At 42.1% G+C, this 20,434-nt stretch overlaps 2 protein-coding genes across 4 annotated transcripts; one reads left to right on the forward strand and one right to left on the reverse strand.

Annotated features, from left to right (window-relative positions):
• Positions 1-3,679: 3,679 nt before the first annotated feature.
• On the reverse strand, positions 3,680-6,422 carry MCAT (malonyl-CoA-acyl carrier protein transacylase). Of its 2 annotated transcripts, XM_084505789.1 has the most exons (4): positions 5,866-6,409; positions 5,680-5,767; positions 4,673-4,890; positions 3,680-4,373 (listed from the first exon to the last, which is right to left on the reverse strand). In XM_084505789.1, exons 1-4 carry the CDS (start codon positions 6,304-6,306, stop codon positions 3,951-3,953), a joined length of 1,170 nt encoding a protein of 389 aa, XP_084361915.1. In that variant the 5' UTR covers positions 6,307-6,409; the 3' UTR covers positions 3,680-3,950. The 2 variants fall into 2 exon arrangements, with proteins under 2 accessions (XP_084361915.1, XP_084361916.1); XM_084505790.1 differs by lacking the exon at positions 4,673-4,890 and having other exon boundaries at positions 5,680-6,422.
• Positions 6,378-17,632, forward strand: TSPO (translocator protein). 2 transcript variants are annotated; one of them, XM_084505827.1, is made up of 4 exons: positions 6,378-6,495; positions 12,784-12,984; positions 15,875-16,013; positions 16,903-17,632. In XM_084505827.1, exons 2-4 carry the CDS (start codon positions 12,797-12,799, stop codon positions 17,074-17,076), a joined length of 501 nt encoding a protein of 166 aa, XP_084361953.1. In that variant the 5' UTR covers positions 6,378-6,495; positions 12,784-12,796; the 3' UTR covers positions 17,077-17,632. The 2 variants fall into 2 exon arrangements, with proteins under 2 accessions (XP_084361953.1, XP_084361952.1); XM_084505826.1 differs by lacking the exon at positions 6,378-6,495 and adding an exon at positions 7,166-7,580.
• Positions 17,633-20,434: the final 2,802 nt, after the last annotated feature.

The following is a 20,434-nucleotide window of genomic DNA, read 5'->3' on the forward strand; positions in this document are numbered from 1 at the left end:
TTTACATTCTTTCCTCTGCCTCTTTATGAAGTAAAATTTCGAGTTGCCCAGAAAAAACAGAATTTGAGAAACTTTTTTTTATTTTATTTTGATGATTCACAGCTTTTTGGAAGTCATGTGGTTAGGGGGAAATAACTGACTAGAGGAAGATTGTAAAATGGTGGTGGGATAGGTGTCACCTCCACCCTCCCTGGGGAGCAGCCAGGACAGGCAGCCTTCTTGCCTCTCAAGAGCATGCCCCAGCTGTGCTGAATGATCCTGCCTACCTGTGTGTGTGCATCCTCACCGAGTGCTGCTGCTTAAGCTGCTTTTCACTGCACAGGAACACAGACAGAGAGAAAACGAAAGTGCATCTCTGTGGTTTGGGTATTCCCCTCACAAGAGGGGATACCTGCTTCCTTTCTCGTCAAGTGAATACAACTGCTAGGGCACTTTTGAAACAGGAAAATACAGTAATTAATGGTGCAGTAATTTAAGCACTTGCCTGAGAGGCTGGAGTTTCAAATTTGAGACACAGCTTTTAATTTGAGACAATGAATTTAAAGCACTCTTCTTCCTGTAGGTAAATGCCCAAATCAGAGGGTTGAGGGATGTGTTTCCTCTCCTTTGTGGATGGTACCAAATCCAATTAAGCTCCTAGCCTTCCACTTCAAACCACTCTTCTGGAGGAGGAAAAATAAAAAAAAGGAAGAGAAGGAGAGAGAAAAGAGAAAAGAAGGTTGAGGTAGAATATTTTGTCCAAACATTTTATGTTAAAAGATTTTGAAATATCTTCAACTTACTAGAAATGCAGAGAGAAAAAAAAGTAACTAGAGGATGAAGGCTGCAGTTTACCCTTCAGCATGCAAGCAGCAGCACGTAAACTGGAGTCTCTCCAAAAATACGTCACCTTTCTTTCACAGTGCTCTGGACTCAATCTGCCATTCAGGAGCAGGTACGTAAGGTACTTTACTAGAAAAGCATGTGTGGTACATTTAGAGCCATGGTCTTACCCAGGCCAGAAGCTGGCAAAAGGAGTTGCCCATATAACCAAAAAAAGAGACCAAAACATCACCAGTGAGTTGATTGCTCTGTTTAACTCCATACCAGTGGCATGACAGAAAATATTTTAAAGTCATTTAGTAAGGCGTAAAAACTCCCATCAAAAGAGTCTAATAAACCAACTATGTGAGTGTAACAAATGTATCCACTGCAAATAATTTGATGCTTCCTGGCTGAATCATTTTAACAATACAAAATAATTTTATGTATGTCTAGATAAATAATCTTTATGCCCAAGGGAGCAGCTATATATAGGAGACTGCCACACTACCTATTCCATATGAGAGTTGTAGGGGAGAGGGCTGTAGTTTTTCACTCTCAGGGACTGCAATAAATAACACTTTGAATCCTAGGGAAAGGTCAGTATCTGGCATGTATGGAATAAAACACAGTACTGGGGAGCATAAACTGTAACTACATCAACACCACACATGAAACACAGCACAAACAGAACCTGCAGCAGGTATCAACACCAGCTGGGACACTGCAGTGAGCAGTAATGGCCAGGTTCCCTCTCACATGTAACTAGGACTCTTTGCTCAATGCCACGGCTCTGCACTGTGACTCAGGAGACCTAAATTTATATATATATATATATATATATATATATATGTATATATATTATTAATGCACACTTCCTCATGTGACAGAGTTTACAGCACTTGATTTTTTTTTCCACATCCTGTTTCTTCTTGTTCCTAGGTGCAGGAACTACACTGACTTTTCACATCATAAAACTTTCAGTTTCCTAGAGCAGAAGGCATAGATGAGCGCACGCATAAAAGAAATGCAGATAACAGTAGTAAGACCTAGGATCCTTACTTGCACTGCATGCCATTCTCCATCTAGCCACAGACAAGTTCTATCACATGCAAGATACCCTCCTGTTCTTTTATAGCCATGTACAGCACGATGTTGTGTCACCAGGCACTACACTAAAGCGAGCCCTGAAAGCTCTTGACATGAAGGCATAAAGCTGCCTGCCATACTTTTCAGCTTATATAAACTGTAACATCAACACAAAGGTATAATGCTGCTGTTTGTGCAGATGCCAGGTGCACAGAGGTAAAGCAAAGAACTGCATATGGTAGTAATGGCTGCTTCTCACCCCAATTAAACAGGGCCAACAAGCGTGGCATGCTCATAGGGTCCTGTTGTCACTTCAGTATTCTGCATCTATTGAAGGTTCAAAGGTGATCTACCAGTCTGTGCTGCATTTGCAAACTGAGATTTCTATTATGTTTTTCCCAAAGAGATTTTTTTCCATGCAAAGTGTGCAGTAAAGTGAAATAAGTAATATATTAATTATATATATGTATACACACACATATACACACACTTTCACACAAATATATATGGTAAGAACAGTATAAATAGAAGACAAGTCTTCAAATTTACCCCCAAAATGTTAAATAATTAAAAATTTGTAAACCATAAAGCACTATACTAAAAACAAAATGAGTGTCACCAGCATGCCATTCTCAGTTCTAACTACTATACAAGGTGGTTTAAAAGTCACTAACATTACTTTTGGTCTTACAAGATGTAGTCAGAAACTTCCAACACAGCTCATAATTCAATGAATGTTAATGTCATTTAGTTGGAATATTCTAACCACCTGGTGATAAATTTGTTATGCTTCACTTACTAATTAGCACATTCCTGTTAACGGTAGAGACTTCATCTTTTTTTTTTTTTTTTTTTTTTTAAGTCAGCCCAGCATTTAACTGGCAGCCTGTAGTAGTCATATATGATTTAAGTAATGTATACTTTTCTTTTTTTGGTATATCTGCTAAAAGCTATTAAAATACCAAAAGCGTGAAGAAAAGGGTAAAGTTCAGCTGAGGCTTCTGCTCAGCCATGCATGCACAATCTATCCTCTACTTGCTCGTCTCTACCCAATCCCCTAACAAACACTGTTCTCTGATTTTATTCCTAAACCACGAAGCACCCCTTAGAGACAAAGTGCAAACAGAGCACGAATAAACTTTCTGTGTATCAGCAACTTTCTGTGCTTCACCAGTCAGGAAGCTCCTTCAAGGACTCTGCTCTCCACCGCATCTCCTGCTTCTGGGAAATGCCAGAGCTGGCAGAACATAGGGGTACAGTGAGAAGTGACATCAGCATACAAATTCCCGACTGGGTGCTCCTGCAGGGCTCACCTTCAACAAAGTTGCCCTCCCAAGGATCTCAGCAGGACGTTTCCAGCACCCCTGGTTTCTGCTTTGTCAAGAAAAGCCATTTTCTTGACAAGATCAAGCCTATGCAATCACAGGATAGGTCAGGGTTCCAGAACTCCTGCACCTCTTGGGAGGCTGGGAATTCTGGTAAGTTTATTAATTTGGGGAAACATTTATTCTATATGAGGAATTTTAGCACAGATGATGTGGCACTGAACAACTGGAAGGAAAATTACTTCCTTCTACATGTGGACCTGCAGGCCAACTATCATGCATCCCATAGCATCCCAAATTCAAACCCTTGGCAACCCAGCATCAAACAACCTAGCTCTGTCCAGAACCCAGGTGGAGGACCCCTGGAATGGGCAGCAATAGCTACTGACTGGAACTTGAAGGCACACACACACACAAATTCAAAAAATAAAAATAAAAAGGAAAAAAAAAAGAGGGGAAGTTGCTTGCAAGATTAAGGCCAAACAGAACACTATTTGGCATGTTTATTGGCAGTTTTGCAGTCCCAACACAGGTGGAAGAGCAATTTTGCAAGCTGCTCTCTTGTTCCACATCCGAGGCACACAGGGAAGGACAACGTTCACTGCAGTGACGTGCATGGTGCTCTTCTCATTATGAGAAGCAACCAACGCTTAAGACTTCCTCTTTTAGGAGTGTGAAGTTATTTTTAAATAACGCAGAAACAACAAGTTGCATGGATTTTTCTCAAAAATCTGTTTATGTCTCTGTTACTTCCTCATCTTCTGAAACATCTACGTGGCTATATTGCCTCCAGGCCTTTAAGTTACACTTTTTGAGAACTGCTCCTAGCTGCTTCCCAGGCCCCACTTCGTATGTGTACGGAAATTCTGTTCCTTGCTTTCTTTCATAAACAGAATGCATGGTCTGTTCCCACAACACAGGTGAAACAATCTGCTTTACTAGCAGCTTCTGAATGTGTTTTGAGTGCATATACTTTTTGCTATCAACATTGGAATAGACACAAATCATGGGTTTTTGAATCTCAGTGCATTTTAGGACTTCAGCCAATGGCTCTACTGCTGGTTCCATAAGTCGTGTGTGAAAAGCACCACTGACCGGAAGCATTTTCGTACGTGTAAAATAATATTTTCGGGCATTCTCCTGCAAAAACTTCAAAGCCTATAAAAGAGAGATAGAAGTGAGTCTCACATGACAAAACTTTACTTGCTCACCCCACAACCCCCCCAAAAACAATCTCACCAGACTTGCCATGACAAAACAACTCCTTTCCCTACCCAACAACTGGGCACACACTAGAAAACAAACAAACAAACAAACAAACATCACAAAGCAACTTCTTTTGTTTGTCCAAACTCTTGCCACACAGGTTAACCTCCACATAGAAGCAGAAAGAAGTTTTAAATACTGAAATGTTAAATTCAACAAAATGTTAAATTCAACTTAATCTGCAGCAATACCTGCAAGTGTCCTGCAATGACTCTGCTGTCTGGAAACAAATAGTTTGAAATTTCACATACAGGGTTTTCTATACCCAGCAATTCACAGTGCCTGCGAGCTTCCAAGCAGGCAAACTTGTAATTTGCCTCCGGCCGGCCAATCACTGACAGCATCCCACCGGGGACAGCCTCCGACGCCTTCTGCATAGCTTCAGCACGCACCTTCACTGCATACAGTGCTAGGGAGAAAGAATGTAGAGCCAGGTAAATGTGGCCTTGGCTGACACTGTGTTGCATCACGCACAAGCTTTGGCTGCTCGTTCCCATTAAATGCTGATGCTTTCAGCATAATGTTAGGCAAATTAAAGTGAATCATAGAATCATTAAGGTTGTAAAAGCCCTCCAAGATCATCTGGTCCAACCATCCCCCTACCACCAGTGTCACACACTAAATCATGTCCCTAAGCACCAGGTCCAACCTTTCCTTGAACACCCCCAGGGACGATGACTCCACCACAGAATCTACGTTGGAAGAGACCTCCAAGATCACCTAGCCCAACCTCTGACCTAACAATAACCAGTCCTCCACTAAACCATATCACTAAGCACTACATCTAAACCTCTTTTAAAGACCTCCAGGTAAATTGACTCAACCACTTCTCTGGGCAGCCCATTCCAATGCCTCACAACCCTTTCGGTAAATAAGTTCTTCCTAATATCCAACCTAAACCTTCCCTGGTGCAACTTTTTGCAACCACCTCCCTGGGCCTGACTACTCTCTCTGAGAAGAAATGTCTCCTAATTTCCAACCTAAATCTCCTGACACAACCTGAAACCATTCCCTCTAGTCCTATCACTAGTTATCCGCGAGAGGAGGCTGACTCCCGGCTTCCCACAACCTCCTTTCAGGTAGCTGTACAGAGAATAGTGTAAGCAGAAAGTAAACTTTAACAAAAAAGAGCCGGGGGCAGGGCGGTGACAGAAGGGGGGGGTGTCCTACAAGCGGCTTCAAAGCGTTTCCCCAGCACCTTCAGCGAAGTCCATGGCTCCGGCGAACACAAGCGCAGCGAACTCCCCGACGCTGTACCCGGCGGCGGCCACGCAGCTCTCCAGCACCTGCGGGTGGAGAAGGGACACGGGCAGCCGCTGGGCGGAGTGCATGGGGCGCCATTTCTCGGCGCCAGGCCCGGGGTAGGCCCCGGCGCGGCCCTCACGTCAGGCTGCCGGTGGTTGAGCTTCTCCACGGCGGCCAGGGAGGCGACGAACACGGCGGGCTGGCAGTGCTGGGTGCGGTCCAGCTCTGCCCGCGGCCCCTCCAGGCAGAGCGAGAGCAGGTCGTAGCCCAGCACCTTCTCGGCCAGGCGGTACATGTCCCGCACGCCGGGGTACCGCAGCAGCCCGCGGCCCATCCCCACGAAATGGCTGCCCTGCCCGGGAAAGAGCAGCACCGTGCCCTCCCGGGGGGGCCGCCGATCCCGGCTCGCCGCCGCCGCCTCCTCTCCCGGCGCCCCGTCTCGCTCCGAGCTCCTCAGCAGGTCGCTCAGACTCGCCGCCCGCTCCCCACCGCCGGCCAGGGAGCTGCGCGCCCGTCGCCAGGCGCGGTGGAGGCCGCCGCAGCCACCGAGCCGCCATGGCGCCGCGGCCCAACTACCCATGGCCGCCGCCGCCCGGCCGCCTCTCCCCGCGTTGCCACGGGAACCGGGCGGTTCCAACCCCCCTCCTCCTCAGCCGGCCCGAGACGAGCCGCCCTCGGTCCCTCCTAGGGGCGGGTCCCGCCGGCGAAAGGTGCAGGGGTGGCCGCCTGCTGGCACAGGAGGCAGTGGCGGGAGCGGAGCAGACTAGAGGTAACGGCCGGGCCCGGCGGGGGGCGACCGCGGGGTCCTCGGCGCTGAGGCGGGGCCGGGGGCAGTGGGGCCAGAGTCGGGCGGCTCAAGGCGAGACCCCGAGGAGAGAGCGGGCTGGGAGCCCACTGCTTGACACGGAAAGTGCTGCTGCTGCTTTTTGTCCCCCGAAAAGGAGCTGAGGAGGAGCAGTTTGTTCTTTTTCTTTCTCCTTTTTTCTTTCTTCATCTTTTTTTTTTTTTTCTTTGTGAGTTTTTCCGTTGTCCTTTGGGCAGTAGGTGTCCTCTTGCGTTGCCTCTCTGTTTCTTAACTGGACACGTATGTATCTTCAGGGCTGCGAGAAAGGACTTGTTTTTTTTCAATTTCCAAGCAATTCTTATAAAATGGAGCAAAATGCACTGTACTGGCTTGAGCACTGAACAGCAAGAATTTATTTTTTTTTTGAAAAAATGAAAGCCATGCAGAAGTTGCAGTTGTGCAATGACTTTGCATAGCTTAAGGTTATGAAAGAGTAGCAAGCAGTGAGTCTGACATCACTACCCAGTGTAACAAAGTAGATTGTATTAGTTTAGCAGGGCAGATGGGAAATGGATCAGAAGGGCAAGACATTGTGTTGACTTTTTATTCAGGCTGATTCAAAAGGATTGTGGTGGGCAGATTTTGCTTGCTTTTCTAATCTCTATCCTACATTTCACTGTTAATTTCCTCTGTTTTTGTCAACTTCAAGGTAAAATACCTGGAAAAAAACACATGAATTTCTCAATAATTAGCTGAAATACACAGGCAGCAATGCACGACTACATCCTGCTCCACGTCTGCCTCTGCCTGTAACATAAGCAGCTGTGATACTTCGTGTTCAACCAAGAACAGGCACCCAGGCAGCAAGTTATTAGGCTGGCCAGTCTGCGTTTCCACCTCAGTGAAAGCTCTTAGTGTAACCAACAGTTGCTCTCATTGCTTTCAAGCTGCACGGCAGAGCTTTGAGGTCCTGTTTCTGGCAGCTGCCCTGCAAGCTCCAGAAGCCAGACGTGCCCCTTTTGCATGAGGCCAGGGTTGCAGCTCATCCTATGTGGGCCCATTATGCCCAGGTAAGGTGCACGGTTATGACCTTCACATCTGAGGGTTCAGAGGCAGTGCCTGGGGCAAAGTCTGGGTCCTGTAAACCACTGCAGTATTGTTTCCTTTTTGGTTTGCCAGAAAGGGCACAGACTGCTTGCAAAGCACCTGATGCTTACCAGTGTTAGTGGATCATGAACATCTGCTGCTATTAAAGAAAGCATCCCTTAGATGTGGCACTTCTGCGTCATTTTACTGTGTTTAAGGAATTCATGGCAAGCTGGCCCAGGCATCACTTAAACAAGAACTGTCCAAGGGAAGCTAAATTGTTTTACAGCATATACACACAAATGACAGTTTCAAAGTGGGTAGATGAACAAGAAGAATCTGCAGCAGGAGGTTAGGTAGCTAGCTGTTTGAAAGGAAAGTAGTGTTTGTCTTTCAAATACAATGCGTGCAGAGGATATTATACAAGTTTACAGAGGTAAAATCAGAAGACATTGAGCAGTATGCAGCAAATTATCACCTGGGAAGATGGTATTCTAGCATAAGTTTCTGTTCACAGCATGTGGATCTGATCACTTCAGTAAATCCTAAATTTGCCACCCCAAAAGAAGTGTAACCTGGGTGGTAAGACTTGTTTTGTCTCTAAACCTGATACCTATATTACTCACATTGTATCCTTAAATAAATACAATCAGTTTTTAAATTTATAAATACATATTATAAACATACACTTGTTAGGCATTTATATTGTATTTATATTCTGTAATATTGATTGTAGAAGTCCCTTATTTCTGAAAAACATACCTGACATTGTTCTAGCTATTACTTAAGATCAACAAAGATAAGACTGCTTTTTCTGTGGTAGCCATGTTCTGCATCATAGACTATGACAACAGTTTACTTTTAGTGTCACAATTTCCCAGGAATTAAAGCTACAACAGATCTCAAAGGTTTATCATAAATTAAATGTGCACCCTTTAATTCTTCAGATAGCTATGTAAGGAAAAGCTTTACTCCACTTAAGACATGCATGCTGCCTTTCAGTCCTGGGTAGGAACATATCTGCCCTCAAAATGAGACACTACAGAGGATGGGAGGGTGAGTATACATCTTGGGGGATCCCCTGCCCCTTCTCCCCCCATACTTTTGCAGCTTTGTCAGTCTACCTCAAAACACCCAGGACCAGAAACTCCAGAGCTGCACTGGGGATTTAGCCTTGCTGAGAATTTTCTTCAGTGTTTTTAATGCAATAGGTGTGATCTAAACCCTGTGTGATTGGGTAGCCAGCATTAAGTTGTACAAGAAGGGGATTAGTCAAAAGTTTGCCCCTTTTCCAGATAAAAGAGAGGAGGACACACAAAGCTTCGGTTTTACTTTCTGCATGTTAACACTAACACAGGGAAACAACCTGCAAAAAGATAGCAGCTCATTAGGCAGCAAGCTGCAATATATTTTTTTCCCTTCTCCTTCATTTTACCTGGTACTTTACTTACCTGGAATTATGTTTTGGCAAGTCAGCTGTTTTGAATATCTAGAAAAAATATTTTAACATTTGTAAAACAAACTGTCCTGCTGCAGTCAGACTAGGGCTAAATGGAAAATGGGTGGGATTATGAAGAAAATATTGGAGGGCAGAAATAAGGGGCAGAAACAGAAATAAGCAAGCTAAGTGTGTGGGGTGCGTGAAGATTTCCAGTGCTGGTCACACTGCAGTTACCAATCACAGACACCCAGGTTTCTTTAGTATGAAAATCAGGGTGCAAGAGTATTGTGCAACCTGATCTCACCCTGACGTGGGGTTGGAATATCGCTGGGAAAATAAGCTATTCTAGTTGTAACAATAATATAGTATTATTAACTAAAACCAAAACAAAACTTAGTTGCCTCATCATAGTTGATTGTAAAAACTGAGAAGGTTTTCAGTCCTAAATCTATAAGCATCAGGCTTAATTCCAATGAAGCTGAATAGAACACTACATTAAAAGGAAGTCATGGTTGGCAATCCTTTACAAACTCTTTGACTACATTATTTTCACAAATTTTCTGGGCATTCCATAAAGGTGGCACAGATCTCATGCTGCATAGCTACCTGCACAAACGCTACAGCACTGACTGAGCGGCAGCGTAGACCCAGGCTAGGGCTGCCAGACTGCATGTGATAAAAGGTCAAAACAGAAACTTTATTTGCACAAGCTTTTCTGAGATGAGATTGTGTCACTCAGGACCCTTCACCTTTTCCATTTTCCTCCTCTCTTTGTCACCCAACATTGGGATTTCATACACAGCACCTTTCCTTGTGTGCGTCTTTCATTGCTTAATGATCTTTTGCCATTTCAGTTGTTTTGCTTGTCTGTTAAGGTTCATCCATTGAGTCTCCACTGTGTCCCTTCCTTTTACTTCCTCTCACTAAAGACCTGCCGCAAGTAGCCAGAGAAAGATGGACACAGCTTCTTCCAAAGTGAAGAAGCTGAACAGGTGTGGCTCCCCTATTGCTTTTTATTGGAAATTGATACTAGTATTTAATTTCTGGGGAATTAAAGACAGAACTCCCACTGCTGCTGGACAGCTGTAGTCTACTGGACTGATCCTGTAACTGTGCTGCACGGCTTTGTTCTTCTTTCTGCTAGGTACTATGCAGGAGAGAGCATTTTGCAATGCTTGGGAAGTCCTGAGAAATGCTACTGGAAAACATCCCATAAAAATGAGCAGTAACAGTAGTCAAAATAATAGGACACCAATATTGAATTCAAATCAGTATGTTTTATTTCTTCACTTTTGTCTGTTCCCCTTTCCTGTTCATGCACAGCTTGATTTTTCCCTTTCTCTGCTTTGTGCCTTCACCACTTGTTTGCCTACCTGATTTTCTTCCTTATGTCACTTAAGAATTATTTTAGCATTCTTCCTCTGACATGTACAGGGACAGACTTGCAGCTGCATCATTTATTTACTGACTGCAGCAGAGAATTGTTTTTCCAATTTAATAGCATTTAGCACTTTTGGCTGGCAGAGCACTTTCAGACTTATTTCCTTGGGGAGAAGCTGACAGAAGGAACGACACCTGACAAAGTCCAGTTGCCTAATACCTGCAAGAAACTGCCCTGATATTTTTATGTCTAAATAAAGCATAAAACCCTTGGGGTCCTTGCTTATCACTTAAAAAAAATAAAATAAAATGCTAGCATTTCATAGCTGTGCTGGAGATGCACCCATGACCAGTGCTGTACCATGTGTGTACAGAATTAATGCCTGCTGTTCTCTTCAAGGTAAAAGTAACAGAATAAAAATTGATGAGATCTGAGCAGCTTTCTACTTGTAACTTAAACTTTGTGAATTACTATCGGAAGGCAACCAGAGGGAACCGTTGTGTTTGGAGCTCTTGTTCACATTATACCTCGTTGCTCCTGCACAAAGCAATTCGCTCATATCCCAAAGGCAGAGCCTTTGATGCTGTCAGTCTTGGCAACAAGTAGCACGCTCTACAGCTCCTGCAGGAAAGTAACCATACAGATCTACGTGTGATAGAATGCATTAATTCCTTTGCTCCACTTAAGGCGCTTCCAGTAAAACAGCAGGAAGAATACTCAAGGCAGGAAGTACAGCAGCAATGACTGCAGCAATGAGCTATGCAGAGCTTTTCCTCCCTTCCTTGCTGTCCATCCTCCACCCAAGACCTAACTGATGCAGTTCCAGCAGGCTAGCACATCGTTCTCCCTCTTCCATTCCCTCCAGTCTTAGTTCTGTATTTTTCTCTACAGTTTGTCTTCCACCACTTCATGCTTTTCTGTTTTTGACAGTCTTACTGCTTTGGCTGCTGTCTTTTTTCATGCGCTCCCACTCACTGCCCTCCTACACTTTCCCCTGAGGCATCCTCAGAGCACAGCAGCCTACATGCCCTTTCTTGTTTACTGCTTACAAACTTTCTAATCCTGTATGCTTTACCAGTCCCACTGTTCTGCCTTCAAAAATTGTTTGCTCCTATCACCAGAAATTTTCTCGATCCTTCTCAGCCTGGCCTGTGGTCCCACCTACTGAAGTGTCCTCTGAAATGCTGGTGGCTCTAACGCTTTCTGTCCCAGGGTTTCCAGAGCTGCCCTTTCCCCGTTTCTTCCCTACCTTCTTGCCATCTTAGGATCCCTTCCTGCCATCTGTCCCTGCTGCCTAACAGATTAACAGAAATTGGGTGTATTTGACCACTGTACATTTGAAAAATGATACACTTTGGTTCTGCCCTTTTTATAATCCTCTCATCTATTTGCATTTCAACTAGCTAAACACAGATCTTTTGTAGCAACTGACTTCTTGCCAGACAACTTGTGATGAAGCTTTTCCCTGCCTACTTCCTTACTCTTTTTATTGCTGCCTGTACTCCAACTAAAGCAGCTCAGCCTGCCAGAACAAGGCGTTGCTTCGTCTTACTTCTGTAGGCAAATTTAATCCAGTATACTTTATGGGCTTTAGCAGCTGAGATGGCTGCAACTGATTGCCTGTATTTTGAAGAAGCCCCATTTAGCCACCAAGATCTCCATCCTTGTTCATCAAAACATCATTTAAGTGCTTGTTTTCTCCTTGCCCTCCCTAGCACATGTTTTCTGAGCAGCTTCTCAACTGTCTGCTACTTATCACACCCATCTTACTAGCCCCTGAACATCCTTAGCACCCTTAGAGGCTAAAAATATAACACAGTGTATAAAATTATTTTGCTTGAGCACAGGCAAGCACACTCTTTATCCACTTCATCACTTTTGATTACACCATTTCTGTAAGTGAATGAACTTTGTGGTGAATACAGAAATAAAAGTTTCTTTGGGCAGTCTTTTTTCCAAGTGCACTTAATATAATATCAAACTGCATTATTCCTCTGGCATAATTATTCTCACCCATGAATGACTATGTAGGTAAAATTCAGCAGTCTTACATTCAGCAGTCTTACTGCGTGAAATTAAGGGGGAAGCAAAGGCTCAAAAAACCTCAACCAACCAAAAAAAAACAAACCACCACCAAAACCCACCAAAATGTGAATGATAGGTTCCCATATGCAGGTGAGTATTGTCCAGTGAAACTGATAAAGGATATATTTATTTCAGCTGCACTCTTTCTGAGTGCCAAGGCAAGGCTGTGGATCAGATCCTACATGTGTATATTTTTAAAATCTACTTTAAAAAAATTGAATAGTTTCATAGTTTCATTTTAAGGTTGCTCTACTAATCAACTTGTTTGGGTTTGTTTCAGATTTACTGTCTCAATGGAAGTGGTACCAGCCTGGGCCCCAGCAGTGGGCTTCGCACTCTTGCCCCATGCAGGAGGATTTTTAGGAAGCACAATAACCAAAAAGGAAATCTTGGTGTGGTATGAATCTCTGCAGAAGCCATCTTGGTGTCCACCTAACTGGGCGTTTGCTCCTGTTTGGGGAACTCTCTATACATCTATGGGGTATGTTTTTCACATTGTATCAACACACTTATCTGATCTTCAAGTTATTTATTTTATAATACTAGACCATAAAACTATTACTGTATTCCTGTAGCTGTACGTTTGTAAGGAACTGTGTCAAGCTGCCTGTGTAACAGGTAAGAACATGTTTGGGGAGTTGTGTGCGGGTTTGATAGGACATTTTGTACACAGAAGTATCCACTTCAAAGCAGGAGTTTGAAAACCTGTCATTAATTTGCTTTCATTATTCATTCTGAGGGGAAGACCTGGCAAGCTGGCAGCAATGGAGTGAGGAAGCTCTGGGATTTCTTATAAGCATGTCCTACAGTAGCTTTAAGAAAATGAAAAAAAAAAAAGAGAGAGAACTGTTCTAACAGAGCTCAATTAAAAGAAAACAAAATCAAAAATAACATACATGTCCTTTCAAATTAAATTGGCAGGCTGTTAAACTATAGATGTCTGAAACCCTCTGCTGCCTCCTTATTTAACTAGTTTAAAATACTTGACAGCACAGCAATTACTGTCAAATGAACAGGAAAGCATGAGGCCAAATACCATTCCCACAGGTACTGTAAATGTTTAATACTACTGTATTTTGGCAGCTGTTACTTTTAATAAGATGTAGCAAAAATATTTATAGAAGTAGATTGTCTCAGGAGATCATTTGGGCAGCTTTGTTACTTCTCACAGACTGCTTCAGAAGCTGTCCACCCAACAAAGCATGGTTTTATGTTAAGTCTGCTCAGGAGCTTCGGCAGAGGCTGGTGCAGCCAGCAAACACTAAGTGATGCCTTATGTTCCTTCTGCACTTGTTCATTAAGAACTAGCCACAATCCAAGACAACATCTTTTTTTTTTTTTTTCCTAGCTATCAAATATGCATAGTTTTTAAACCCATAGTATTAATTTTTAGGCTACATTCTGTACCTGGATGTTAAATTGGCTCTCTTACAGAGTGTCTTTTTTAATAGCTCTTTTCTTTTGTATATTCAGAGAGTTAATATTTGAATTGGAGCATTACTGTCATGGGGATAAAAAAGAAACAAGAAAAAAAAAATCACTTTCCCATGAAGGGCCTTCTTCAAGTTGACTGCACAGTTCATAAGCCTGTTTCCTGATTTCTCATCACTAAATCTGGACACTAAATTAAATCTTTTAAAAATCCTGATTGTGACAGTTTATCAGCTTACTTTGGAAATACCAGAAGCAGATTGAAGAACTTGGTTATGTACTATATATACATCTAACTCAGTGAAAAGGCATATTTATTGTCAGGCATTTTTTTTCCATAATCTGTCCTGCACACACATTCCTTGGAACAATCAAGACTCCTAGTTCCTTTAGTTATTTCTTGCTTTTAATACATTCAACAGATTCTAACAAAAAGCAAGGTTTAATAAGCTTCCATGCTTTTCTCTGATGTTTAATTCCCAAATAAATTTGTGCATGACGAGCTTTGCCTTTAGTGAAAGTTAGATGTATCAACAACTCTGAATCCACACTGTAGCTGTGTTAAGTCACTTAGAAACTGACTTCAGTCCTGATGCCTTTTACAAAGAGAAACCATTAAGTTGCTCATCCTTCTCTCCCAAAAAGAATATATGTTTTAAATATTCTCTGTAGTCAAACTGCCAGGATACCAGAGTTGCATTGTCTACTTATTGTGAAAGAAGTGGTCAAGAAGCAAGCTTTGGTCACCAACTTGGTCAGACCCAAAATATCCGTATTATTGAACACTCCTACAAGTGTTTGTCTGCTCCTTAAGGAAATAATGCTTAAGAGTTGGTATCCATCTTTGCTCCATTACCAGTAGAAATACATATGAGCCCCCGCTGTCCAGTGAAGTGCACAGTCCAGTTCACATGCCTACTGGACTCCTACCAAGATGGACTCTGTATTCAGTTTTTAATTCTGAAACAAGAGTATAATTTGAGGTGTTGGCATTTTGTCCATGGGACTCTTGTCTCTTGGAATGGTTCTGCAGTCATGTGTATTGAAAGGTCTAATGAAAAAGTCAAACAAGCAAAAGAAGAGTCTTGGATGATGAGTACTCATTTTAATAATCTGTCATGCCTTCCATGCAAAACTAAATCTTACATTGGCCAGTCTCACAAATCCCAAGAATTCTTGTCTTTAGCAGTTTACGCTGTGGGATCTTTCCAGTGAATTGCTTTTCAGTAGCATTAAGATGGCTTGTTCAAAATCTTGAGAACATTTTGGGAAGATCTTTCAATAGATGGGATCCCACAGAGAAGGAGGGAGCTAGATGCTCCTTGCAGTTCTTTCAACAGAAGTCCTAAAAATCTTTGTTCTTCCTATCTTTGTACCTCCCTGCCCCTCACCATCCCTTCTGAAACATGACTGTAGGGTTCATTCTTTGCTCAAACACCATCCACCACCCATGCTTCTGTTACTCATTTTGTCCATTCCCACCTCAATTCCTACTTCTCCTATATTCATCTATTTAAAAAGCTTTCTTTTAAACTACAATATTTTTAAAACATTATCTCCCAGTATTGATTTTTTTTTTTCCTATTCAGAGACTTACCTTTTATCTTTGAGTCTTAAGATTTGCTGTGTTGAAATGGAAGCATTCTCTTTTAAGACTTAAATGCAGTAGGTCATCTGCTCCTCCATACCTAGAAATAAGAACTCTGGCAGAACAGGGGAATTTTTCCTCCCTCCATCTTGCTGTCTGTAACAGATGATCAAACCTGCGCAGTCATTGATTCTGTCAAGTAGTGCCTGGGTATCTACTTTTCCAAATTAATTTAGTTTCTGACACTGAAGCAATTTGATTTGATTAAGAATACGTGGTTGCTTTCTAACCTGTGTATTGAATTACCCCTTACATTTGCCTTTTTTTTTTTTTTTTTTTTTTTTTTTTTAAGATATGGCTCTTACCTGGTATGGAAGGAATTGGGAGGCTTCAATGAAAAGTCAGTGGTTCCTCTGGGCCTGTATGCAGGGCAGCTGGCATTAAACTGGGCATGGACTCCAATATTTTTTGGAACTCACAAAATGGGATGGGTAAGTGGATAACAAAGTCTCCTCAGTATACAATTCTGCAGTCACTTGTAATGTGTTAAAACACAAGTTTTGAGTTATAATTTTTTCTCCCTGAAACTGAACGTGATTTGTATAATCAGTATAGAATGCAGCTTGCAGAAGTTTTTCTTTATGCATGCTAACAGCCACCTGTGAGAATTATGTATCTACAGCACCCATGAATGTTTAGATTTCACGTAGTTCTTTCTGCCACCCTTTGATAAGAGCTTTCTGTGACTTGAAAATGTAAACATTTATGCCTTAGTAAAATTCCTAGCTATCTCTTTGGCAAACAGCAGTGATAAGAAGCTTATCATTACTCATGTAATCAGCATCCATTTTAGATCAGACTAATTTTCTGCAGTCTGAAGAAGAACAGCTTGCCTCAAAAATAATTAGTATAATTAGTAGTTTTTATTATTTGCCTGGTTTCCTAAATAAACAAGCAACATTATAGTAGCAGAACATTTTGCAAGCCATTGTTAATTTGATTTTATGGCATCTCTTTTGGGAAGCATTTATAACAGAAAAGCATTCGGTGAGCTTACTTGCTCTAAGTCACACTGAGTTTCTATTCAATGTAGCACTTCCTGCTACCAAAAAAGAAAAATAAGGAAAAAAATAAGGTATATATAGGTGAGAAAGATTTTTATCTGCTCCCAGCTGCTGTGCCCTTTCTTCTCACTGTTATGAGTCAGTTTACCTCATAACTCAGAAGAAATATTTTTCACTAGCTAGTTTCTGAGAAGAAGTAAACCACAGAAACATACACCAAGTGTCAGAGCTAACTGGGAAGAGCCAGACAAATATCTTGACTAACTAGTCAAGAAAATGCAAAAGTAAAACACTAACCACCTTCCTGGTGTTTCAGGGGCTGGTGACTCTGCTGCTCACAACTGGTACTGCAACAGCTACAACTGCTTCCTGGTATAACATCAGCAAAACAGCAGCTTATTTGATGGTTCCTTATTTAGCTTGGCTAACCATGGCTTCTGCACTCAATTACCGTATCTGGAAAGACAATTGTGACAAGAACTCTGAATAAACAGCTTTTCGCCAAAAATATTTTTTCCTTAAGAATTTTCTAAAGAAAATTATGACTTTTTTTTTAGCTAAACTACTTATACCATTACTATTTGTTAATTACAGTTTGATAACAGCAGTCTTTGTTTGAAACAAATGTGTCTAACTGGGTAAGTCACACAGGAGTTTTATGGTAAATTAAATGATAGTGCTGATTGAAAGGTAATACGATATTGAAAACTAGTACATTTTATAAGACAACAGCATTTTAACTGTTACCAGAAATAAGCACAAATTGCAACCTCACTACATTCAGATGAAGAAATCCAGCTGTATATAAATACAGCTTCTAGAAAGCTGTTCCAAACAGTTGCAGCCATGACTGTGGCCTGAGTCTTTCATGTGTACCACTATAGAGTGTTGTGAAGTGTCTCGCTACAGCCACCAGATATTTGTCCTATAATCATTGTACTCTGCAAGTATTTGAGACCAAGTCTTTTTCACAATTTGTGCCTTGACGCTTTGGAGCATTGTACAGTCTAGGTGTCAGCTAAATGTATTAAACTACATGTAAACTTTGTTCCTCTGTTTTTATTGTTTCTGAACAAAAAAATAAATAAATACTGAAGGCAACAGGATGCTGTAGCCCCAAAGATGGCCCCTTCCTTTCTTCCAAACATTGTAATGGACAAACAAAAACAGCTAATTCAAAGCCCCTGAATTTGAAACCAAGAGCACTCAAATATTTAGCAGCTCTCTGCACACACTTCTGGCATCACCAGCAGCACTGGCCAAAAAGCACCAACGTACTCCATGGAGGCTCCTCAGTGTGCAGCCAGTTCACCATTAGACCTTCAAGGTGGAATGGGCAGCCAGGTCACAAGTGGATTTGCTGCTCTTTAAGGTGCTACACATACAAGCACTGAAGCTACTACTACTTGCAGACTCTCATTTTAGCTTCTTGGAAATGCAAACAAGGGTTTCTCTTCTTCAAGGTTATGGTAGCTGACATGGTAAGATCTGGAATGCTTAGTTCAACTAGTTGCTTCCTACAAGGCGAAGAATCTTTTATCTAAAGCAGAACAGAGTATTTTTGCCCACAGAATATGGCCCAACTGCATAAATCGCACTAGGTTTCCTAGTTCATTCTTTCAGTTTGGTAAGCATGCTGTTACTTTCCCCTTTGTACTGAGGGAAACCTTCCCCTCCACTCCAGATCCACAGTTACTTTGTTACTTGTTCTCAAGTACTTTGAATGCAGAGAGTGCCTTTTGCTTTTCTACAAGTCACATCTGCTGAGCAGCACTGTATATCTGTGGTGTTAAGGGGTGTAGCTGATTAACCGTTACGGGCCCGGTCGGATTCAGGGTACTGAACCAGTCGGACATTCACCAAAAACGCATTAACTGTCTGGGGGTCTGGTTGGATTCAGAACACTGAACTATAACGGATAACCACCCTTACCCTAGCTGCACTTAATGAGAGCTATCACAATGCAATCAAGTATGGTTTATTACAGCAACAGATAATCAGGTTCTTTTGGATTACCAGTCATAGTGACTGTCTGCAAAAGCAAGCTAGCATGCATGAAATACACAGGTGTTACAGATGTTACAGGTGCACGGCCTAGAAATAAACACGTTAAAAAGATCAAAGACTCTAGAGAGATTTATAAGCAAGTATTCAGATCTCACCCAAAGGCATCCCAATGGGGGGGGAGGGAAGAGAGGCTCAGCCCGTCGACTGATCCCAGGAGGCAGGAGGTCCTAAGGATGTTGTATTTCCTCAGAATGGTATCTCCCCTGACGATGGTATCTTCCCTAACATCCCCTCTCTCTTGGGCCAATTTATATTATTTTCTATCTTTTAGGTGGAGCTTGAGTGGCTCTGGTCAAGCATATCTTAGTTATGATTGGTGTAAAGTTTTCCCGTCTCCGTTTAAAGTAATAGGCTCCGAGAAATTCAGGGCGCATGCTCAGTGAGGGGTGGTCACACCTTGGAGGTGGGTAGCTTTTGGGACGGAGGTGTGTTTTGGTATTATAATGATATTATAATGAGCAAAAAATACACTAGGGTACAGCATTTGTCAAAACATGACAGGTCTTTGGCTCAGGGTGGCAAAAAGTGCAGCTTTGTGCACAAAAACAATCGAGTCCCCACCTGATTACAGAGCCTAGCCGTGGTGTCTGCACTCCACTCTACGCTCCATGCTGTTCCTTAGGGCTAGCACACCAAGTTTCCCCACCGTGATAGCATCAAAGGCTGGGAGTCTAGGGAACGCTCAGGTAATGCAGTTATGCCCTACCCTGAAAGCCTCTTCAATGCTGTACCTTTTCCTTAAAAATGTGAATGTTAGTTTTACTTTCCTAGTTACTTCAGGCAATTATACCACAATGTCCCCTTAGATCCAGTCTCAAGCACCTGTTTCTATATTCTGTACCACAGCCAAACTATCATATGCATTGAAAGTAGTCACACTATCTATGATAAAGAAACAGAAATGTGATTAAGCACTCCACATCACCTTTGAGGAGTTCAAAGAAGTTCTGACTGGTGAACTGCAGACTCTGATATGGCTGTCAGCACCAACTGTGTCTGACTGATGTAGCTCTTCTTTCTGCCCCACCTATGAAGTGACAATCTTTGCAAGACAGATGGATTATTTCTCTAGTCTATGTTCCAGTCAGTAAAAAAAGAATAGCTTTCTGAAGAAGAGCACCCTGAAATCTTTCCCTAAGAAATCTTTCCCTTCCTCATCACAAGGGATAAACACATTTGATAGCAAAACTTCATTAAGGTTTCAAACACTTCCACAATTTTGTAATTGTACTTTGTGCTCAGATTCCAATAGCTGCAACTAGCTATGAAGATACTACCCACATAACTTATACTTCATGGTGGACAGAACACCTTTTGCAACTTGTCCATACATAAAGTAACATAATACAGCCTAAAATTGCAAATTTCAGCTAGTTACCCTGATCTGAAGGGGGATGAGAGGTCAGGAATGATTCATTTGAAATTGACAACTCACTCTCAAACATCTGTCTTAGGGTCTTAACTTGAAAATCCAAAGACTGCTTGGTCCTCTAGCAGTTTCTTGGATCCATTTCCTTTCCTCAGGCTTTTTTTTTTTTTGTTGCTGCTCTAGACACAACATCCCTCTCACTTCCTGACTTCATCCCTTCTCACAAGTCTAGTTTTTCTTTAAGGGGCAGGCAGACAACCATGCAATACAGAGTTCCGATTTTTTTATTTTTATTTATTTTTATTTTTTAAATCAAGAATGGGAAGAGCCATCAAATACTCCATCTCATTACCCTGTTAGTTCACTTCACTGAAATACCATATTATACTCCCATAAGAAAGTATCATCCTTC

This window comes from Aythya ferina, assembly GCF_964211825.1.
Source record: "Aythya ferina genome assembly, chromosome: 1".
Taxonomy (NCBI): domain Eukaryota; kingdom Metazoa; phylum Chordata; class Aves; order Anseriformes; family Anatidae; genus Aythya; species Aythya ferina.